This window comes from Schistocerca americana, chromosome X (genome assembly GCF_021461395.2).
Source record: "Schistocerca americana isolate TAMUIC-IGC-003095 chromosome X, iqSchAmer2.1, whole genome shotgun sequence".
Lineage (NCBI taxonomy): Eukaryota > Metazoa > Arthropoda > Insecta > Orthoptera > Acrididae > Schistocerca > Schistocerca americana.
The window spans coordinates 106,040,844-106,060,639 of record NC_060130.1 but is presented as its reverse complement, the minus strand read 5'-3'; the positions used below and the strand labels follow the sequence as shown (position 1 = coordinate 106,060,639).

The 19,796-nt window shown below is 39.1% G+C and overlaps 1 protein-coding gene across 4 annotated transcripts in view; it reads left to right on the top strand.

The window, feature by feature from the left end:
• LOC124555453 (muscle calcium channel subunit alpha-1-like) overlaps positions 1 to 19,796 on the top strand; it is a 566,027-nt gene that overhangs the window by 192,286 nt on the left and 353,945 nt on the right. For all 4 annotated transcript variants that reach the window (XM_047129373.1, XM_047129372.1, XM_047129371.1 and 1 more), the window contains exons 10-13: positions 1,527 to 1,672; positions 4,751 to 4,824; positions 18,382 to 18,533; positions 18,773 to 18,983. In XM_047129373.1, coding sequence (XP_046985329.1) covers positions 1,527 to 1,672; positions 4,751 to 4,824; positions 18,382 to 18,533; positions 18,773 to 18,983 — 583 coding nt within the window. The remainder of the gene's footprint in view (positions 1 to 1,526; positions 1,673 to 4,750; positions 4,825 to 18,381; positions 18,534 to 18,772; positions 18,984 to 19,796) is intronic.

Genomic DNA, 19,796 nt, shown 5'->3' with positions numbered 1-19,796 from the left:
GGGATATGAGTGCCAACCACATGGATATTATGTGCGTGACTGTATATCATATGGGCATAGTGCTGAATGTGTTAAAGAACAAATGAATATATGAATATAATTATTGTTCTTGGAACAAAATACACACATCACTGAGGCAATAAGATAATCTGTGTCGTCGTTGTCACTAACAGGTATACAGGAGTGTCATAAAATTGGAACACTATTATGAGATCAATCAGTTGGTTGTCATTAGCAAATTCCAGCTCTCAAGAATAGCATATCAGAATATGCGACTGTTGTTGGTGAAGAATATCACAGTGCAGTTTATTTTTCCAAGCCACAAATTATATTTTATATTGAATTTACATCTGGAGACCCCAGTACTTAACTTTCCTGCATTTCTGAAAAGTTAATACTATATACTACCCTATTCCTTGCAATTTTATGTGTTAATAGCCTTTACAGTGAAAGCATGTAATAGAATATTTGCAGTGAATCTTAAGCTCAGATTATCTCTCCCTTTGTCATTATCAGGATTAAAAAGGGCTCACAGCATTTATGTGAGGCATGTGTCAATGATGATACAAATGCTGACCAGTTATGTTATGTTATGTGTAATTACTTTGTTATTGATGCTCCTTGTTGGACACAGGAAATAAATTACTATAAACTTTCATCAGATCCTTGCCTGCCTTCTCCATTTAAGTTTCCACTGGTTCCCCTAAATCGTTTTATGTGAATACCAGGAAGTTTGCTACAATGAAGTTATGGTCATTTTTATTAGTGATCCTAATATAACTGAGTTAGCACTGATACTCAAATAACTTTATTGGTGGAATGTTAAATACTGATCTTCCATTTCTTGCTTTCACCAACAACTTAGTGGCTGTTCTGAATGTTTCATTATTCAGTAAAAAGGGGATGCAATAATAAAAATCACATTTCACTCTAGCATTCAATCTACAACCTTTTCAGTACATTGTCTGTGACTCTCCAGTCACTAAAATGCTGTTTTGTACTGGTATAATGTATTTACCTATGGCAACTGCTTGTTCGCTGCCAGGTCGTTCCGCATACCAATATGAAAAGCATTTTTAACGTAAAATGCCCCCAATGATGGTGGAGAAGCTCACATGAATTGTGTGTTTCACAGTTTTCATTGCTTTCTGTCTTTGACAGACAGATCATGACGGTAACTAAGAAAATTTGTATAACAGATGAATGTTAACTACAAAACCTGAAAGTACTGTGTTTATTGCTTGCTGTCGAAATAGATTAATTGCATAACAATGGCATGGCTCTTAAAGTGTAAGTTTCACATCAGCAAATTATGAAGGCATTTTGGTAAAACAAACAACTAAGCTTGAAATTTAACATGCAATAATTATGTTGACACAAAGTACTGGCAATTAATTTTAAGTGAATAATTTCATTTGTGGACTTGTCTTAAATCATGAATTTCATTGATAAGTTAACTGTAATTTTATTACACTGCCATAATAATTGGTGCCTCATTGTGACATACCTTATAAAATTAATTTCAGGCAGAATCGTCGTTTGAGACGAGCTTGCAGAAAAGCTGTGAAGTCACAAGCATTCTACTGGTTAATTATAATGCTGGTGTTCTTAAATACTGTTGTTCTTGCTACAGAACATTATCATCAACCTAAATGGCTTGATGATTTTCAAGGTAATATTTATAAATGTATTCTTATATAACCAAAGGTTTGGTATTGATGGCTGTTGTTTGTTGTCGTGTTGAATGTGTTGGTACTAGTATTTGTGATGGTAATAATAATAATAATGATAATAATAATGATAATAATAATAATTGTGTGACAACTCTGGTAAAGATAATAATATTTCTTGATAATAAAGATAGTTGCAACTGAAATAAGTGCACAACTTGTTCTCTTCAGTGCCACAATGAAGGAAATTTGTAATACATGGGATAACTGGTCAGTCAGGCTCATGTTTATAGCACTGCCTGGAGAATATACACTGAAGCGCCAAAGAAACTGGTATAGACATGCGTATTCAAACACAGAGATGTGTAAAACAGGCAGAATATGGTGCTGTGGTTGGCAACACCTATATAAGATAACAAGTGTCTGGCCCAGTTGTTAGATCAGTTACTGCTGCTACAATGGCTGGTTATCAAGATTTAAGTGATTTTGAACGTGGTGTTATTGTCAGCGCATGAGCAATGGGACACAGCATCTCTGACGTAGCAGTGAAGTGGGGATTTTATCGTATGACCATTTGATGAGTCTACCATGAATATCAGGATTCAATTAAAACACCAAATCTCCAACATTACTGTGGCCGGAAAAAGATCCTGCAAGAATGAGACCAACAACAACTGAAGAGAATTGTTCAACAATGACAGAAGTGCAACCCTTCCACAAATTGCTGCAGATTTCAATGCTGGGCCATTAACAAGTGTCAGCATGTGAACCATTCAACAAAACATAAATGATATGGGCTTTCAGAACCGAAGGCCCACTTGTGTACCATTGATGACTGTACAACACAAAGCTATTTGCCTCACCTGGGCCCATCAACACCGACATTAGACTGTTGATGACTGGAACATTTTGCCTGGCTGGACAAGTCTCCTTTCAAATTGTATTGAACGGATGGACATTTATGGGTACAACCTCATGAGTGCGTGGACCCTGCATGTCAGCAGGGGACTGTTCAAGCTGGTGGAGGCTCTGTAATGGTGTGGGGTGCATTCCATTGGATTGATATTGGACCCCTGATACATTTAGATATGACTATGGCAGTTGAAATGTACGTATGCATCCTGTCTGATCACCTGTATCTACTCATGTCCATTGTGCATTTCGACGGACTTAGGTAATTCCAGCAGGACAATGTGACACCCCTCATATCCAGAATTGCTACAGAGTGGTTCCAGGAACACTCTTCTGAGTTTAAACACCTCTGCTAGCCGCCAAACTCCCCAGACATGAACATTATTGAACATATCTGGAAGTTCTCGCAATCTGCTGTTCAGAAGAAATCTCCACCCCTCACACTCTTATGGATTTATGGACAGCCCTGCAGGATCCATGGTGTCAGTTCCCTCCAGCACTACTTCAGACATTAGACAAGTGCATGCGACATCGTGTTGTGGCACTTCTGCGTACATACAGGGGCCCTACACGATATTAGGCAGCTGTACCAGTTTCTTTGGCTCTTCAGTGTATGTTGAGGTGGCAAAAGTGATATGATAACGAAATGCAGATATACAGATGGTGGCAGTACCCAGTAAACACAGCTGCAAAGTGAAACTAGACTGAGATACTGATTTAGAGAAAAAGTTCAGCAGTCATAGCTTTATTTGCTACACTTTAGAGACATCAGTTAATCATTAATAACAGCAAACAATTACGATTTGCATGGTAATATTATTTATGACTTTAAAATGTTCAATTCAAGTCTGACTGAAGTAATGATAGTGTCAGTGTTATGTTTATATTATTTTAGCATGTAAAGTCAAAGAAAATAATGATAAATAATAACATAGTGCCATAAAAATGAAGGAAAAATGTATTTCACCCAGAAAAAAAAACAAAAAAAAACATATTACTCTTTCACAAAATATGCTGTGGACAAACAACAGTACCATATTGCTCCCTCAGTAATGCTACACATAATGTAATATGCCTCAGACAGTAGTATGTTAACTAATCAATTTGGCAAAGTGTTACAGAAATTTGATTTTCTTTGGGAAATATGAGGCTTAAACTCTCATCTGCCCTTTCTATGCGGTACCTTTAAATCACGAAAGAAAAGTAACATTTGCTTTGTAACAACATGTGTAAAGTTCTGGTAACTTGTTAATAAAGGGAGAAACACACTGAAATTTTGTGAACATGGATAAATAAAATTATATAGTATTTTATATCTGATTCACATATGTACATATCTGATGATCAGATTATGGAGATGATATTTGGTTAGTATAACATTTTTCATTTGTTTTTCTTACCTTGAATAAAATACTTTTGTTCAACCCCACATCTTTTGTGGTTTCAGAGCTAATATATCAATTTCAAACAATTCAACAGATCATTGACAGTGCATAATTGTAAAAGTTAAAGATTGATTCTTACGAAACTTTGTATTTCTTCCCTTTGCTATAGTGTCCCCTTCATATAAATTACAAAGCTTTCTGGATGAATAGGTTAGTAAGATTAATGAAGCTGTTAACTTTATAATAGCTTCCACCTCATCATTGTTGGCTGTATATGTTGTGGGAGGGTCTGTTGTTGTATATCAATCCAGATATGTTAGTATTCACATTAAAATACCAATATTTTGGCATGGATGCTAGAATTTGGTAATATAATGTCAGTTAATTAAGGTATGTAGACTTGAGGAATTTGTGGATAAACAAAGAATGGGAACTAACATGTCTTACTAATCACATGTAAATGTCTTCTCATAAAGACGATGGTTCAATCCCGTGTCCGGCCATACTCCAGAAAAATGCCGGGATGGCTCCTTTGAAAGGACAAGGCCAATTTCCTATTCCGTCCTTCCCTAATCCGATGAGACCGATGACCTCGCTGTTTGGTCTCTTCCCCCAAACAATCCGATACAATCTTCTCTTAAAACATGGGAGCTCCTCCTTGGCCAGGCATGATACTTCTCACAAATACTTTTACTTGCTATCATTGTGCTAAAAAAAATTCCTAAGGCTGTAATCATCTTTCAACTTCTACTTTTACTAACATTTGTCATTTTTTATTTTCAGACTGGACCAATCTCTTCTTTGTTGCTCTCTTCTCAATGGAAATGTTAGTCAAGATGTATAGCTTAGGATTTCAGGTAATATAAAGGGAAAGTGAAGGTAATATTAGAAATTTGACAGTGAATGTGTATTGGATGTAACTGACTGTGTCATCTTTTCGTATTTTTATCATTTTACACAATATACCTTTTTACCACAAAACTTGTGGGAAGACTTACTTGCAAACCCTTATTCTGCCCTCAGAGCCTCACTGAAGAAAGTTTATTGACTTGCTGTAGGACTGTTGTTATGGAAAGTATCCGAATAATGTACACAACAAAAAATTTTAATTAATGTGGTTTTTCCCTTATTTATCATCACTATATGTGACACAATGACCAGTTCCAGTTTTCGGATAAAGTCATTGTTTACAGGCAGGAATCTCCACAATCCTATGAAACAGTATGAAACTGACTCATATAGTGAACTTTCATGCTTGAAGACTGATATTATATCACCACAACAGTTCTAGTGTGCACAGTTTGTTAGCATTCAGCATTCCAGATACGTAACACAAATGCACAGATGTTCATGATGATCACAAAATTATGTGACTAGAATAAATGTTATCTACAGAATGACTGAAAGAAGTTACAGACACTACATGTTTCTACAAAGGTGTTTACTGTAAGAATTCAAGTGGCACATTCTCAAAGATATAATCATATACAAGCTCATCCAGGTCTTTTGACATAGATCCTACTTGCATGATTACCAGCTGTGGTCTGAAAATTTTGGTGTGGGCTTAGCATTGTTAATGATAGCTTATGAACATTTTAGTATTTTCGACACTACATAATCATTTGGAAAACTGCTACATTGGATTTTTCTAATTTGCATGCGCTGTGTGTTAAGACAATAATTTGGTTGTGGTGGGTTAGTAAAGTGTAATGTTCATGGAATCATTTTGTATGCCTATGTTTGGGATAATCCATTTATGAGCAGAGGCACCATCTTTAGACTTTCAATCATTTATGATAATGTATGCAAATTATTAATTAATAACTTTTTTAATTAATAAAGGGTGTCATTTAGTCCAGGAAAATCAAGGCAACAAAAATATTGTGGCAGAATCAGGTAGCTAACAAGCACACTGGCTAAATTGGCTGTGGAAATTTTGGATGGGAGTGAACTTTGACCACAATTATATCTTAATGAAGTTGTTTTTAGGAGAATTATAGTATGTTGCTGTAGAGTCTGAATTCTTAGCTCTCTGTTGGTAGGTGTCAATATGTCTAATATGACTGATTAGCTCATTTGAAATCTTTCCATGCATGTCTTTATATGTTCAATTATTAATATTTTTTTGTAAATTATTCCTCAAAATTAAATATATCATTGCAGTTAGTGTATCAACAATTGTCATAGAAATAATGACTTAGAAGGAAATATAATGTTAATGATGGTTGGACACATTTGGGCATATACTGCTTATTCTCAGGTGTGTATAACTAACTTAAAAATAAAAAAAATAATAATTATTAGTAGAAGTGCAATAAGAGCAGAAGAAAGAATTCAATCATTTCTGCTATTTGAACATTATAAATGCATATATTATTGGAACTTTCACTGGTCATTGTTTTCACACACATATAAAAAATAATATGAACAAATGAGTCCTTTTTCCTGAACTTTATTTCTTAACAGCAAGATTTTCTCTCATTTTCTTTTCTGTTTAACTCAGTGTCTCAGTACAGTGCTATTCCTTTGAAATCCAGTACATACAGTCCACCCTCTCTCATAGTCCAAAAGGTGGTTCTGTCTCCCAGGCACTTTTGTCAGTGTTCATGGTTACACAAACACCCGGTGTTCGTAAACATGAGAAATATACAAACATATCTGAAATTAATAACACAATAATGTTCATATTTAAACCTGAAAGAAAGTGAGTTACCCCCATTCTGAAAGAAATACAGATTATATGCTGGCCAGTCACATTTATGTGGCCAACTGTCAAAAGCCTGAATAACCACATTTGCTCTGCAGACTGCTTTGAGACATGCAGAAAGAGTCAAAGGATTCTGGAGGGCACTGACAGGGCTGTGAAGTCATGCTGACTCCAGTTCCATAGCCAGCTGTGCTAGGTTTCTCAGTTGAGGATCTAGGGTGTGAACAGCCCGATCAAGGTGGTCCCACAAACTCTCAACTGGGTTTAAATCCAGTGAGTTAGGTGGCCAGGGGAGTACAGTAGACTCATCCTGGTGCTCTTCAAACTGTGCATGTACACTATGTGATCAAAAGTATCCGGACACCTGGCTGAAAATGACTTAAAAGTTCGTGGTGCCCTCCATTGGTAATACTGGGATTTAATATGATGTTAGTCCACCCTTAGCCTTGATGACAATTTCCACTCTCACAGGCATATGTTCAATCAGGTGCTGGAAAGTTTCTTGGGGAATGGCAGCCCATTCTTCATGGAGTGCTGCACTGAGGAGAGGTCTTGATGTTGGTCAGTGAGACCTGGCACGAAGTCGGCATTCCAAAACATCCCAAAGGTGTTCTATAGAATTCAGGTCAGGACTCTGTGCAGGCCAGTCCATTACAGGGATGCTATTATTGTGTAACCACTCCACCACAGGCTGTGCATTATGAACAGGTGCTTGATTGTGTTGATGGATGCAGTTGCCATCCCCGAATTGCTCTTCAATAGTGGGAGACAAGAAGGTGCTTAAAACATCAATGTAGGCCTGTGCTGTGATGCTGCCATGCAAAGCTACAAGGGGTGTAAGCCCTCTCCATGAAAAACTCGACCACCCCATAACACCACCACCCCTAAATTTTACTGTTAGCATCCTCAAGGTGGCAGATGATGTTCATCGGGCATTCACCATACGCACACTGTGTACTGTGATTCGTCACTTCACACAACATTTTTTCACTGTTCAGTTGTCCAATGCTCCTTACACCAAAGATGCGTCGTTTGGCATTTACCTGCCCGTAATGTGTGGCTTATGAGCAGCTGCTCAACCATGAAATCCAAGTTTTCTCACCTCCTGCCTACCTGTTATAGTACTTGCAATGGATCCTGATGCAGTTTGGGATTCCTGTGTGATGGTCTGGATAGATGTCAGCCTGTACAGTTTTGTGCTATATGTGTCCCTTCATGTTTCCACTTCAATATCACATTGGAAACAGTGGACCAAGGAAAGTTTAGGAGTGTAGAAATCTCACATACAGACGTATGACACAAGTGACACCCAATCATCTGACCACATTCGAAGTCCATGAGTTCTGCAGAGCACCCCATTCTGCTCTCTCATGGTGTCTAATGATTACTGAGCTCACTGATATGGAGTACCTGGCTGTAGGTGGCAGCACAATGTACGTAATATGAACAATGTATGTTTTTGGGGGTGTCTGGATACTTTTGATCAGATAGTGTATACTGGGAGCTATGTGGCTTGTTGCATTTTTCTGCTGGTGAACGTCATTGTGCCTATGAAAAGTAAACTCCATGTAGGGTTGGATATGGTCATTCTCCACACCATAATGTTCCCTTTTCCAGCCTGGACCTTTCTGACAATTGTCACAAGGTGTTTGCCATGTGTCTGATGAAGCATAAAACATGATTCATCTGAAAGGGCCACCTTTCCCCTCTCAGTGTCCGTCCAGTTATGGTAATGGCATGCAAATTTCAGCCTTTGTTACCTATGAACAGCAGTCATTATGGATGCATGAACCAGGTGCCTGCTGCAGAGGCCCATATATAGCAATGTTTGCTAAATTGTTATTGAGGAGACACTGTTGGTGAGGGTGGGTGAACACCATATTGAACTCCAGCATTACCTATGGTGGATGCCATGAACTTGTAAGTCATTTTCAGCCAGGTGTCCAGATGATTTTGATCATATAGTGTATAGATGTAACATGCTCTGTTAATGTTAGAAACCATCAAATTTTATAAAAAGTAAGTTAACAGTGTTAATAAAAGTACAAACATAAGCACATCAATCCAAAAACCAGTTACAAAAACGTAGGTAGAAAATGGCAAGAGGATACACTTGCATATAAAGACATAAATTTAAAAAAAACGATGTACACAATGTTGTACACACATCAGGTCATATGAAATTTAATAAAACAAAGATTTCACTTAAAATATAAAACAGTGAGAGAAGAAAGGACAGAGATGTGGAAAACATGGCCATCTATAGAGGGCTCAGGAAAATGACTATATGTGAATAAGAATTTATTCTCAGAAACTAACAGACTGAACTTAGACAAACCACCATAAAAAATTAAAATATAAAACTTTACACAAAGCAGTTACAAGCAAAAATGTTTACAACTCCACCTTGACATAAATCTAACAAGAAAAACATGGTCATATAGAGCATATAAGAAATGCATTTCAACTGACATGCAAAGATGTTTATCATAAATTAGGGAGAATCTGCTCAAATATCACATATCAAATTGTGAGGCCCACTTACTCATTAAGCTGGTGAATGCCAGATGATCCGTGGTGGTAGAAAATCTCCATCTCGTATTGTGTGGATTGTGATGATTGCTACATTGGACAGACAGGGTGAAAAGTGGTGGTCTGCTCCAGTGAACGTGTTGCCATTGATAGAAAGGATGTGGTAGAGAAGTCCAACATTGTCACTCCCCTGATTGTGAGTGGACATTGTGTTCCAGCTGTTTACTTGCATATGTGACTATTGCACCATGGTCAGAAGGGAAAGTTTATGGATCTCCTTAACAGTTCGGCCACATAGAAGGTGCTCTTCCTTTACGCAATCTATTTATATGTGTGACTGTATTCAAATTTGAAAGATGTATGTGTTTAAGCACAAGTTAGATGTAACCCCATAGGGTGATGTATGACACATATTTTTCTCATTTGTATTATTACTGCATTATGCTGTCTTGTATATGTTTGTATTGTACTTGTTTCTTTTAGCTCTGGCACTGGTGACAGCTTTTCTATAATCAGAATTGATCTGCAATAAATTCAGATTATCCAGGACTAATTGCTGCATTTTTCCATTTGAGCTTTGGAATGAGTAAAGATAACCACTCACAGTGTACTGAAAGTTTCTGAACAGTAGGTATGTATGAGAGAGAGAGAGAGAGAGAGAGAGAGAGAGAGAGAGAGAGAGAGAGAGAGAGAGAGAGAGAGATGGGTGTTACAAGGACTGTTATGGAAGGTAGGAAAATACTTTGCTTAACAAGAGTGGCAGGATACAAATTACAGAGTATCTAAGCAGTCAACATTATGTATTCAATGCTGAGGATGAAAATTTGGTGCACAAATGGACAAAAAACAAAAGCATCATTCAGTATGCCATAGAAAAGTATGTTCTATGCAATGTTTTAAGGAATGGGAAAGACCCAACATGGTTTAATAGTCATTTTAGAAAGTTATCATATAAACAGAGCTTCATCATTTAAGAGAAGTCAAAATATAACTGACAAACTAAAGCTGAACAAAGGAAAAAGGAGCACAAAAAAGTGTATCATACTGTAGAAAACAGACATCAGCATGGCCATAATGAACCAAAGTTTATTCTTTTTCAATATACAAGTTAACGACTGTTGAGAACACTCAGACAAACACAGAAACAATTGAGATACTGATATAAGCATTTCCTCACAATAAGTATGAACACAACAGGATGGTGAGTGCCTGCTGCACTACGCTAATAAAGAGGAGGACTCCAGTATACGGCATGGTGGCCGCCAAACTGTGTGCACAGGTCATATGGCCCTACTGTAAGTGGCCTCTGTTGGCCTGCTTGTGCAGATGCCATTGGAAGAATATTTGAAGTGTAGCCTGCCAACAACCTGGTGCCGCAGCATGTATCCGAGTGTTACAGACAGGGTTATAGTGTCCCTTTCCACTTGGAGAAGGGATGCACCAGCGAAACAAGCATCAGAGTGACTGTTGAAACATCTGTGGCCCCTCCAACTGACACAACAGGTGTGTCAATGATGGTGAAAGGAGATACTGGGCTGAAACCGTTGAAAAAGAGCAGGATTGGTGCGACCAAGGACACCTGCTGCGGGCTCTCTGCTGTAATATACCTTAAGAGGAGACAAGTTACAAGGGTGCTGGTAGGATCTCAATGTCTGATCCCTTGATGTTGTGAAGCGGCATTGACAATGAAGGCACTAACCACTTGATCAGGGATGCCAGGAATGCCAGTGTTGAAGGACCTGAAGGCTCCAGCCTTGCTGGCTGTGAAATCACTGGTGGTAGTAAAGCGTCATGGAAAGGCCCAGCAGTAGGTGCCGTGGATCCTGGACTGTGGAGGAGAGCAGGAGCAGGTGACATCCACAAAGAGGGGTGGTCTGCACTGCAGGAGGGACACCCAACAAGGTTGGGACAGGTGCTGAGGGGGGTGGCAGAGGCAGAGCCAGAGGCACTGGTGGTGGACCCACAGCCCTTGCCAAGGCACGAGGATGGAACTGGTCATAGTAGCGAACCACCAGCCCATCACTGGTGAGCACCGTACAGAGTCCATGGCCTCAGTAGCTGTGAATCTTGGCTGTAATCCACTTTGATCAGCAGAACCAGGAGCAAACTACGATGGGGGCTGTGCCAATGGATGTTAGGGGGTAACATGAGCAGATGCAGTAGGATGTGTAGCTGATGGCCACGATGCATCTCAGCTGGAGTCTGATCTCCCACCAGCATAAACCTGTAGAAACTCAAGATGCATGTCAAGGTGGCATCTGAGGACGAGTGTGTGACACACTTCTTAATTTCAATCTTTAACGTATAGATGAGATGTTCTATCTCGCCATTATTTTGGGTGTGAAAAGGAGGAGCAGTCATGTGATGAAGGCATTGATGGGCATAGAAGTCACGGAAGGCCTGAGACACAAACTGTGGACCATTATCTTTCACAATCGTATAAGGCAATCCTTAAATAGAAAAACATTTGGAGATGGTGTGAATCAGACCCATGGCGGCTGTTGAACCACCAGGAAGAGTTTAGGAAGGGTCCCACAAAATCAACATGGATGTGTTCCCATGGACGCTGTGGTGCAGGCCACGGAGAGAGCACCCCCATCGTGCTGCCTGTTGTGTAGCACACTAAGAGCAGACCATGAATAAATGTACAGTGTTGCTGTCGTTGCTGGGCCAGAACATGTGCTGACAGGTCAGTAACTTGGTATGCGAGACCCCCTCCCCCAACGTCCATTATATAGGAACTAGCACATCCTGCCATAGGGCGTCTGAGATCACAACCCTAGGTGATGGTCCATCTGTTGCTTAGAGAATGGTACTACCCAATACCAAAAGGTGATGACACAGGGCAAAAGAGGGATGTGAAGGATCAGAAGCCCTGTCTGCCGGCTTGTCCGGCCAACCATGCTGAATGCGATGAACAAATTGATGAAAAACCAGATCAGCAGTGACAGCAGCTGCAATCTTAAAGCCCATAATAGGCAACCTTTCCAGTGTATGTTGCACTTCAACATCTGAGTGAAAACAAAGGAATTCATCCCGATTAAAAGTAGGATCTGTCCTCATCGGAAACCAGGACAGCACATCGGCATTGGCATGATGCGCAGTAGGCTGAAAGTGTATTTCACAGTTGTAGCAAGACAGAAACAGGGCCCAATGCTGGAGGCACTGTGCTGCTTTGTCAAGAATGAAGCAGATGGATTAAATTATGGAACCAAGAGCTTGTGGTCAGTAATGAGATGGAACCCATACAACAACATGTGAAACTTTTTGGGGGTATAGACAATAGCAAGAACTTTCTTTTCAACTTGTGAGTTGTGCTGCTGAGCATTTCTGATGGAATGGCCAATATGGCTGAAATAAATTTGGGATAGTAAGCAACTTTACCTGAAAATGCTTGGAGTTCTTTGACATTTATAGGGTGAGGTAGTGTTGTGACTGCAGCAACATGACCACCTGTGAGAGTAGCCCTGTCCTGAGAAGCTTGAAACACCTAATAGACATAGATAGTTCAAAAATGTGTGACTTGGTCAAGTTGCATTTCAACCCTGCAATATGTAAAACTGTGAACAAGGTGCACAAGTTATGTAAATGCATTTCCATGGATGCACCCATCACAACAATGTCATCAAGATAGTTGATGCATCCCAGAATGGATACAAGTCAGTTGTTCCAAAAGAATGCTGAAAATCTGCTGGGGAAGTATCCACAACTATTAGGAGGCACTGAGATTGGTACAAACCCAAGGACATGTTAACCACAAGGAGCTTTTTAGAATCCTCATCCAAGAGAACCTGTAAATAAGCTTCAGATAAATGAATTTAGGAGAAAACTGTCCCTCAGTGAGTTTAGCCAATAACTCGTTTGGATGGGGCAAAGGGTAGGTATCAGTGATAGGCTGAGCATTGACTGAAACTTTTAAAGTCACCTGAGAGGTGACCAGTAGGTTTTTTTTAACAGTCACAACTGGGTCAGAACACTCACTTGCTATAATAGGCTGTATGACCCACAAAGATGTGAGCCTGTTCAATCCTGTTTTCACTTGATCACACAAAGCCACTGGAATAGCGGACACATGGAAAAAGAGCATCCACCCTGTAGGTTCCAGGATTATATGGGCCACAACATTAGTGTTACAAACTAACCCACCTGAGAAAAGAGACAAGAACTCATAACACAGAATCTAACTGCTGGTAAGGGACCAGGTCAGAAATGTGGTGGTGCACCATATCCAAAATGGAAAAACAAAAAGCACTGAGAGCATCCTGACTGAACAAATTTGCGGTTCCAACATCATCCACTACCAAAAGAGTCAAGGAATGAATCACAAATTTATACATGTTGGGAGCTGTAAACGCCCCAAAAAAAACTGGAATATGCTGCTTGTTGTAACTCACCAATTGTCGATTAATGGGAGACAACACCAGAGATCCAAAATACGCATAAGTTTGTGAGTTTGGTCAAGTCACAGCTGCACCAATGTCCACTTTTAATCTGAGTACTTTGTCCATCACTCGCACTTCGATAAACAGTTTATTATGATTCATGAGCACTGGAGACACACAATTAACATCCACATCCATGTCTTGAGCAGGGGGCTGGGAGCAATACAAAGATGTTATAAGTGCTCTTTTCCAACAGTTGTTGCAAGTTGCTCAATGATTATGTTGCTGTCCTGTTATGGTGTGTGAAATAGTATGGGCAAGTTGAGAGTACAGAGCACTGTTGTAGCTGTGGTTCTTGTGGTTTATAACATTGGTGTCCAGTGCAATGTAGAGGCAGTGTTTGCACGGCTGCCATATTGTCCCCTCCCCATCATCCCCCTGAACTGACTAATGCTCAACGACCAGGAATAGGAGCTCCCACAGGCATGTCACACCAAGCCTCAATCTGATCACCAGGAGTACGAGATACCTTGAAAGATTGATCAGTATTCAACACTTCACTCAAAAATGGGTTCTCACCATGTAGTGTGTGTTGACATAACTCCTTGGCGGGAGCCAACTGACTAATGGTGTCACAGACCACAAAATCAGCATGGGAATCATGATGAGCATTGGTAACAAACTGACATTTGTGATTGAAGCCGTGGAATTGGGCTGCCTAAGCCTGGCAGGACTGGTGAGACTGTTTATGATAGTCACAGAACTTCACACGGGCTGCTGTGACATGTATGTATTTATGGTGATAAATTGACAGCAACTTATACATTTCATCAAGCGAAAGTGAAGCAGGTTCCTGGAGCAGAGCTAACTGGTACAATAACTGGTAGATCCGAGGAGAAACCCAAGGCTTACACGCGTACGACAGTGACACCAAAAGTGAGGAAGTCTCATAAACCTCCCAGTCTTTGGCCAGATCACTGTAAGGGGGAAGGGTGGTTGGTATGCCAACAGCATAGAACCCAGCATAGTCAATGTGGCAGGTAAGCCCCCTCCTCAAGACACAGACATGGATGTTAATTGTGTGTCTCCAGTGCTCATGAATCATAATAAACTGTTTATTGAATTATGAGTGATGGACAAAGTACTCAGATTAAAGACATGGGTGCAGTTGTGACTTGACCGAACTCACAAACTTATGTGTATTTTGGATCCCTGGTGTTGTCTCCCATTAATCGACATTTGGTGAGTTACAACAAGCAGCATATTCCAGTTTTTTCAGGGCGTTTACAGCATGCTGCTGCTCCAGGAGAGATTGGAGCACTGCCTGTCCCTGGACAAAAGAACCACAGGAACAACTAGATAGACTGAGCATGTGAAATTTAACACAACAATCATTGCCAGTTGCTGTAAGACTTATAAACAACAGCATGGCCACAATGAACCAAAGTTTATTCTTCTTCTGCATACAAGTGAACATTAGTTGAGAACATAGACCCAAACATACAATCCATGTAATGATATAAGGAGTTGCTGACAATAAGTATGTTCACTATATGAGAGTGACTGCTTGTAGCATTGTGCTTATAAATAGGGGGGTTCCGGTAGACGGCACGGTGGATGCTATACAGCAGTCATGTGGTCCACAACAGGCAACCTCTGGTGGTCAGGCTGCACAGATGTCATTGGTAGAATATTCAAAGTGTAGTGCGCCAGTGATCTGGTGCTGTGGTGTGTATTCAAGCATTATGTATAGGGCTATAGCAAGGAGAGCAATGAGAGAAACTTTTAGTGATCCTGAAAGTAAAATTTTGCCAAGTGACCTGACTAGCAACCCTAAGAAGTTCTGGATTTATGTAAAATCAGTAAGTGGATGAAAATCATCTATTCAGTCACTCAATTGCCATAGTGGCAGTGAAACAGAAGATGACAGGGGAAAGGGCAAAATACAGGATTTGGTCTTCCGAAACCGTTTCCAACGAAATATCACAACAGAGCACATGCTTTCAGTCATCGCATGAATGTCAAAATGGCAGATATTGAGATAAGTGATCATGAAATAGAAGAGCAAATACAATTGTTTTGTAGTAGAAAGACATATGGACTGGATGATATAGCTGTAAGATTCCTCAGAGATTATTTGAAAGACATTGCTCCCCTTCTAGGAACTGTTTATCATAGGTTGCTGGAAAAGGCAGGGTTCCTATTGACTAGAAAAAACCACAGGCAATGCCCATTTCCTAGAAAAATTGTAGGACAGTTGCACATAATTGTAGTCCTTTATTGCTACTGTTGATCTGTTGTAGAATTAAGGAGAATGTTTTTGCTCATGTATTATATGGATATCTTGGGAAATGCGGCTCACTCTGGTCCTCCATTAGATCCCCAGTGCTGTAGACATTGGTGCCAGGTTGATGCCCTGTTCCTAGACTTCAGGAAGTCATTTAATACAGTCCCACACTGTCATTTAGTAAAAAAAATTGAGCTTACCAAGTATTGAACCAGATTTGTGGCTGGATTCAAGACTTCCTTGCAGATAGAACTTAACACTGCTCTTAATGGAACAAAATCAACAAATGTAAAGGTAATGTCAGAAATATTCTAAGGCAGTCTGATAGAACTGTTGTTGTTTATAAATATAAATGATATAATGGATAATGTTGCAGGCTCTGTGAGGCTGTTTGGAGGCGATGCAGTTGTCTATAAGAAGGTAGCAAGGTAGGACTGTAGTGAGCTACAGGATGACCTGCAGAACACAGAAAAATGGTATAGGGACTGTCAGATGATCCTGAACTTAAAGAAATGTAACATATTGTGCATACATAAGCAGAAGAAATCCACTACTGTACAATTTACACTGTTGGTGATAAATTGTTGGAAACAGTAACTACCAGAAAATATCTAAGAGTAAATATGGAATAACCAGATAAAACAAATAGTAGGAAAAGCACATGCTAGATTGAGTTTCATTGGAAGACTCTCAAGGAAACATAATTCATCCACTAAAGAACTGGCTTACAAAACACTTGTTTCACTGATTCTTAATTATTGCTCATTAGTTGGGGACTGTCACCAGTGTGGATTAATAGAAGAGAGACAGGATCCAACAGTGTGTGTTATGTTTCTTCATTGGATCACTTAGCCAGAGTGAGTTACAGGGATGCTTAACTAACTCTTGTGGAAGACACTACAAGAGAGCTATTGTGCATCACAGAAAGGTTTACTATTGAAATTCTGAGATAGTACATTCTGGGAAGAGTCAGAGAAAATATTACTTCCCCCCCCCACACACACACACACACGAGAGGGGGGAGGGGGGGGGGAAGCAGATAGTGGTACCAGAAGTACCCTCCCCCACCCAGTGTCAAGTGGCTTGTGGAGTACAGATGTAGATGCAGTGGAGTCATAAAGTCAAGGGAGGGAGCAAAGCTTGAGAGAAAGAGTAACAGAAAGGAGAAAGGAGAGCAGGATGTAACCTGAGAGAAGACATCCTAGCTCAGGCAAGATAGTGGCATGAACAGAATATAGACAGAGGGAGACCAGTGTGAGAAGAATGTGGATAAACATTAAAATTTATATCTACAAAGTGAAGAAGGGAGGGATAAGTACCTTGAAAGGAGGGTGGAGTATTTGGAGTAGGAGGTACTGAAGGACAGAGAATCAGAAAATGAGGCTGTGATGATGATGATGATGATGATGATGATGATGATGATGATGAACTATTGAAGTACACAGCATTGTGTCCAGCAGCATGTTCTGAAACCGATCATTTAACAATGGCATCGGCCATAGTTTCACAATGTCTACACATCCAGATGCACTGCTGCTTGGTGATCAGTCTCACACAAAATCCTATGAAATTTGAAATCGCTTCAGGCAAATGCCGGGATGGTTCCTTTGAAAGGGGACGGCCGATTTCCTTCCCAATCCTTCCCTAACCCGAGCATTTGCTCCGTCTCTAATGACCTCGTTGTCGACGGGACGTTAAACACTAACCACCACCACCACCTATGAAATTTGCCTAAATTTCATCAAGTCATGATATCATATGGTGCTCTCATGAGTGGCCCACTCTTTGAAAGGGTGCAATATGCCTGTGATAATACTGGAACATAAAGTACTAGCTTATTGCCTGGGACAGTTCTTGTATTGAAGTCTTTTATGGATATGACCCATGCAGTAAACAATTGAATATACACATGACATAAGGTTGGATCAAAGAATAAATGTTTGTAAGCTAAGTTACCATGCTCCTTTTCTTGTTTACGTGCATATCTGCTGCTCAGTGCCTCCACTATATGGTGCGTCGCTATATTCACTAATTCAGATGTCCATATTCCGTGCAGAATTTGCCAGTGTAGTGTTATTGTATACAAAATTGTACATTTTGTTATATCTCAGCATAAATAATTTAATATTCTTACTTCAATAAATAATGGGTTAGTGGTTATCATCTATTCTTGTAAAACTCAGTAAAAGTCATATAGAGTTTATAATACTTTTTTCTCCAAATCAGACCTATCAGCTCATAATATAAAGTATCTTGCATAGTACTTATAATAAGACAACAATCTAAGTCCTTTGCAATGCATTTCTAACTCTATTTAAACTTGTATTTGAAAACTAAGATCTGATTTGTGACATTCAAAATCTGTTGCAACCTTTTCATGTTACACTATAGCACAGTTCAGTTTTAAAATACAATAACATTAGCCTGCAACAACATTAGTGTGTAACTTAGTAAACAAGATTTATCAATGTAAACATAGTGTGACAAAGCTTTTTATGTTTTTCAGGGCTACTTTGTGTCACTGTTCAACCGCTTTGACTGTTTTGTCGTCATAGGTAGTATAGGTGAAATTGTTTTAACGCACACAAAAGTTATGCCGCCTCTGGGAGTATCTGTCTTGCGGTGTGTTCGTCTGTTAAGAGTGTTCAAGGTGACCAAGTGAGTTTACACTAAATTTCTCTTCTTTCTTTCCATTACTGAATTTTTTCACTACTTAATTTTAGCTTGCGGTCGTCCTTGAATCATCAGATAAATTATAAGTCAACTGCTGCATTATAACAGAGACTGTGATCTTTACATTAGTCTTGATTAACTTCACATTTTTTACTTAACTTCTTTATATATGTAAGTGTTTATTGTAGGCCATAGTCTGTGTCATGTTGTTCGTATTCTTGCAGATATTGGAGATCTCTGTCAAATTTGGTTGCCTCTCTGCTTAATTCAATACAATCAATTGCATCTTTGTTGCTGCTGTTATTTCTGTTTATTGTTATATTTGCCTTACTTGGAATGCAAGTATTTGGTGGAAAGTTTGATTTTGAAGACACGCAAGACAAAGATCGAAGTAATTTTGATAGCTTTTGGCAGAGTTTACTGACTGTCTTCCAGGTAAAGTAACTGTTAAATACTAAGATTACCTTTTGTTTTCCATTGGCACTAAAACCTAATTTTTAAGCATTAAAAAAGTAGTTCAGTAGAGACAAGGATAAGCTTTACCAAATAGTTATGCATCTAACTTTAGAAATTATGTTTACTGCCAATATGAATGCTTAATATGTCTTTGTTTATTGTTTTCAAAATTTCGAAAAATAGTGAGACATTTCAGTTGCAGACATTATCTTTTGTGCAGATATTGTACAAGATTCAGTCAACTACAGAACATTCCAAATCCTCTTATCTTTTTTTATGGGAACTTAATGTCCGTCATGTGACATAAGTAAACTGACACAAAATACCACAACTGTAATGTTTCTTTTTCCCTTTTTTTCTGCATGAAAGTAAAACAAAACAGTAAGAAATATGCTATATTTTAAGTGGATGGCAACTACTTAAGATAAAAGAGCAGTGTAATATTGCTCAAATAAGATGGTTGTTTAAATGAAGTATCTTCAACAACTGTACTGTTCACTATTTAGCACTTTGTATTACTGTTGCATTTTTTGGGAAGACAGCATTATTGATCCTGTATGATTTAGTATACAGGGTGTCCCATCATTTATCTTGACCACACTAAATAACTGTTTGTCCAGATGCAAGTTACAAATGTTCTTTAGTCGTCAGGGGGACATCAATCAGCATGATTGCCTTTGTTGTAGCTTTGTTTTTTACAAAAATATGAACAGCGGTATGACTTTTTTAAATGGAACCCTGTATTTTTTATTCAGTAATTCATTTCCTCTCCTAAAGTCCTATTCAAAAATG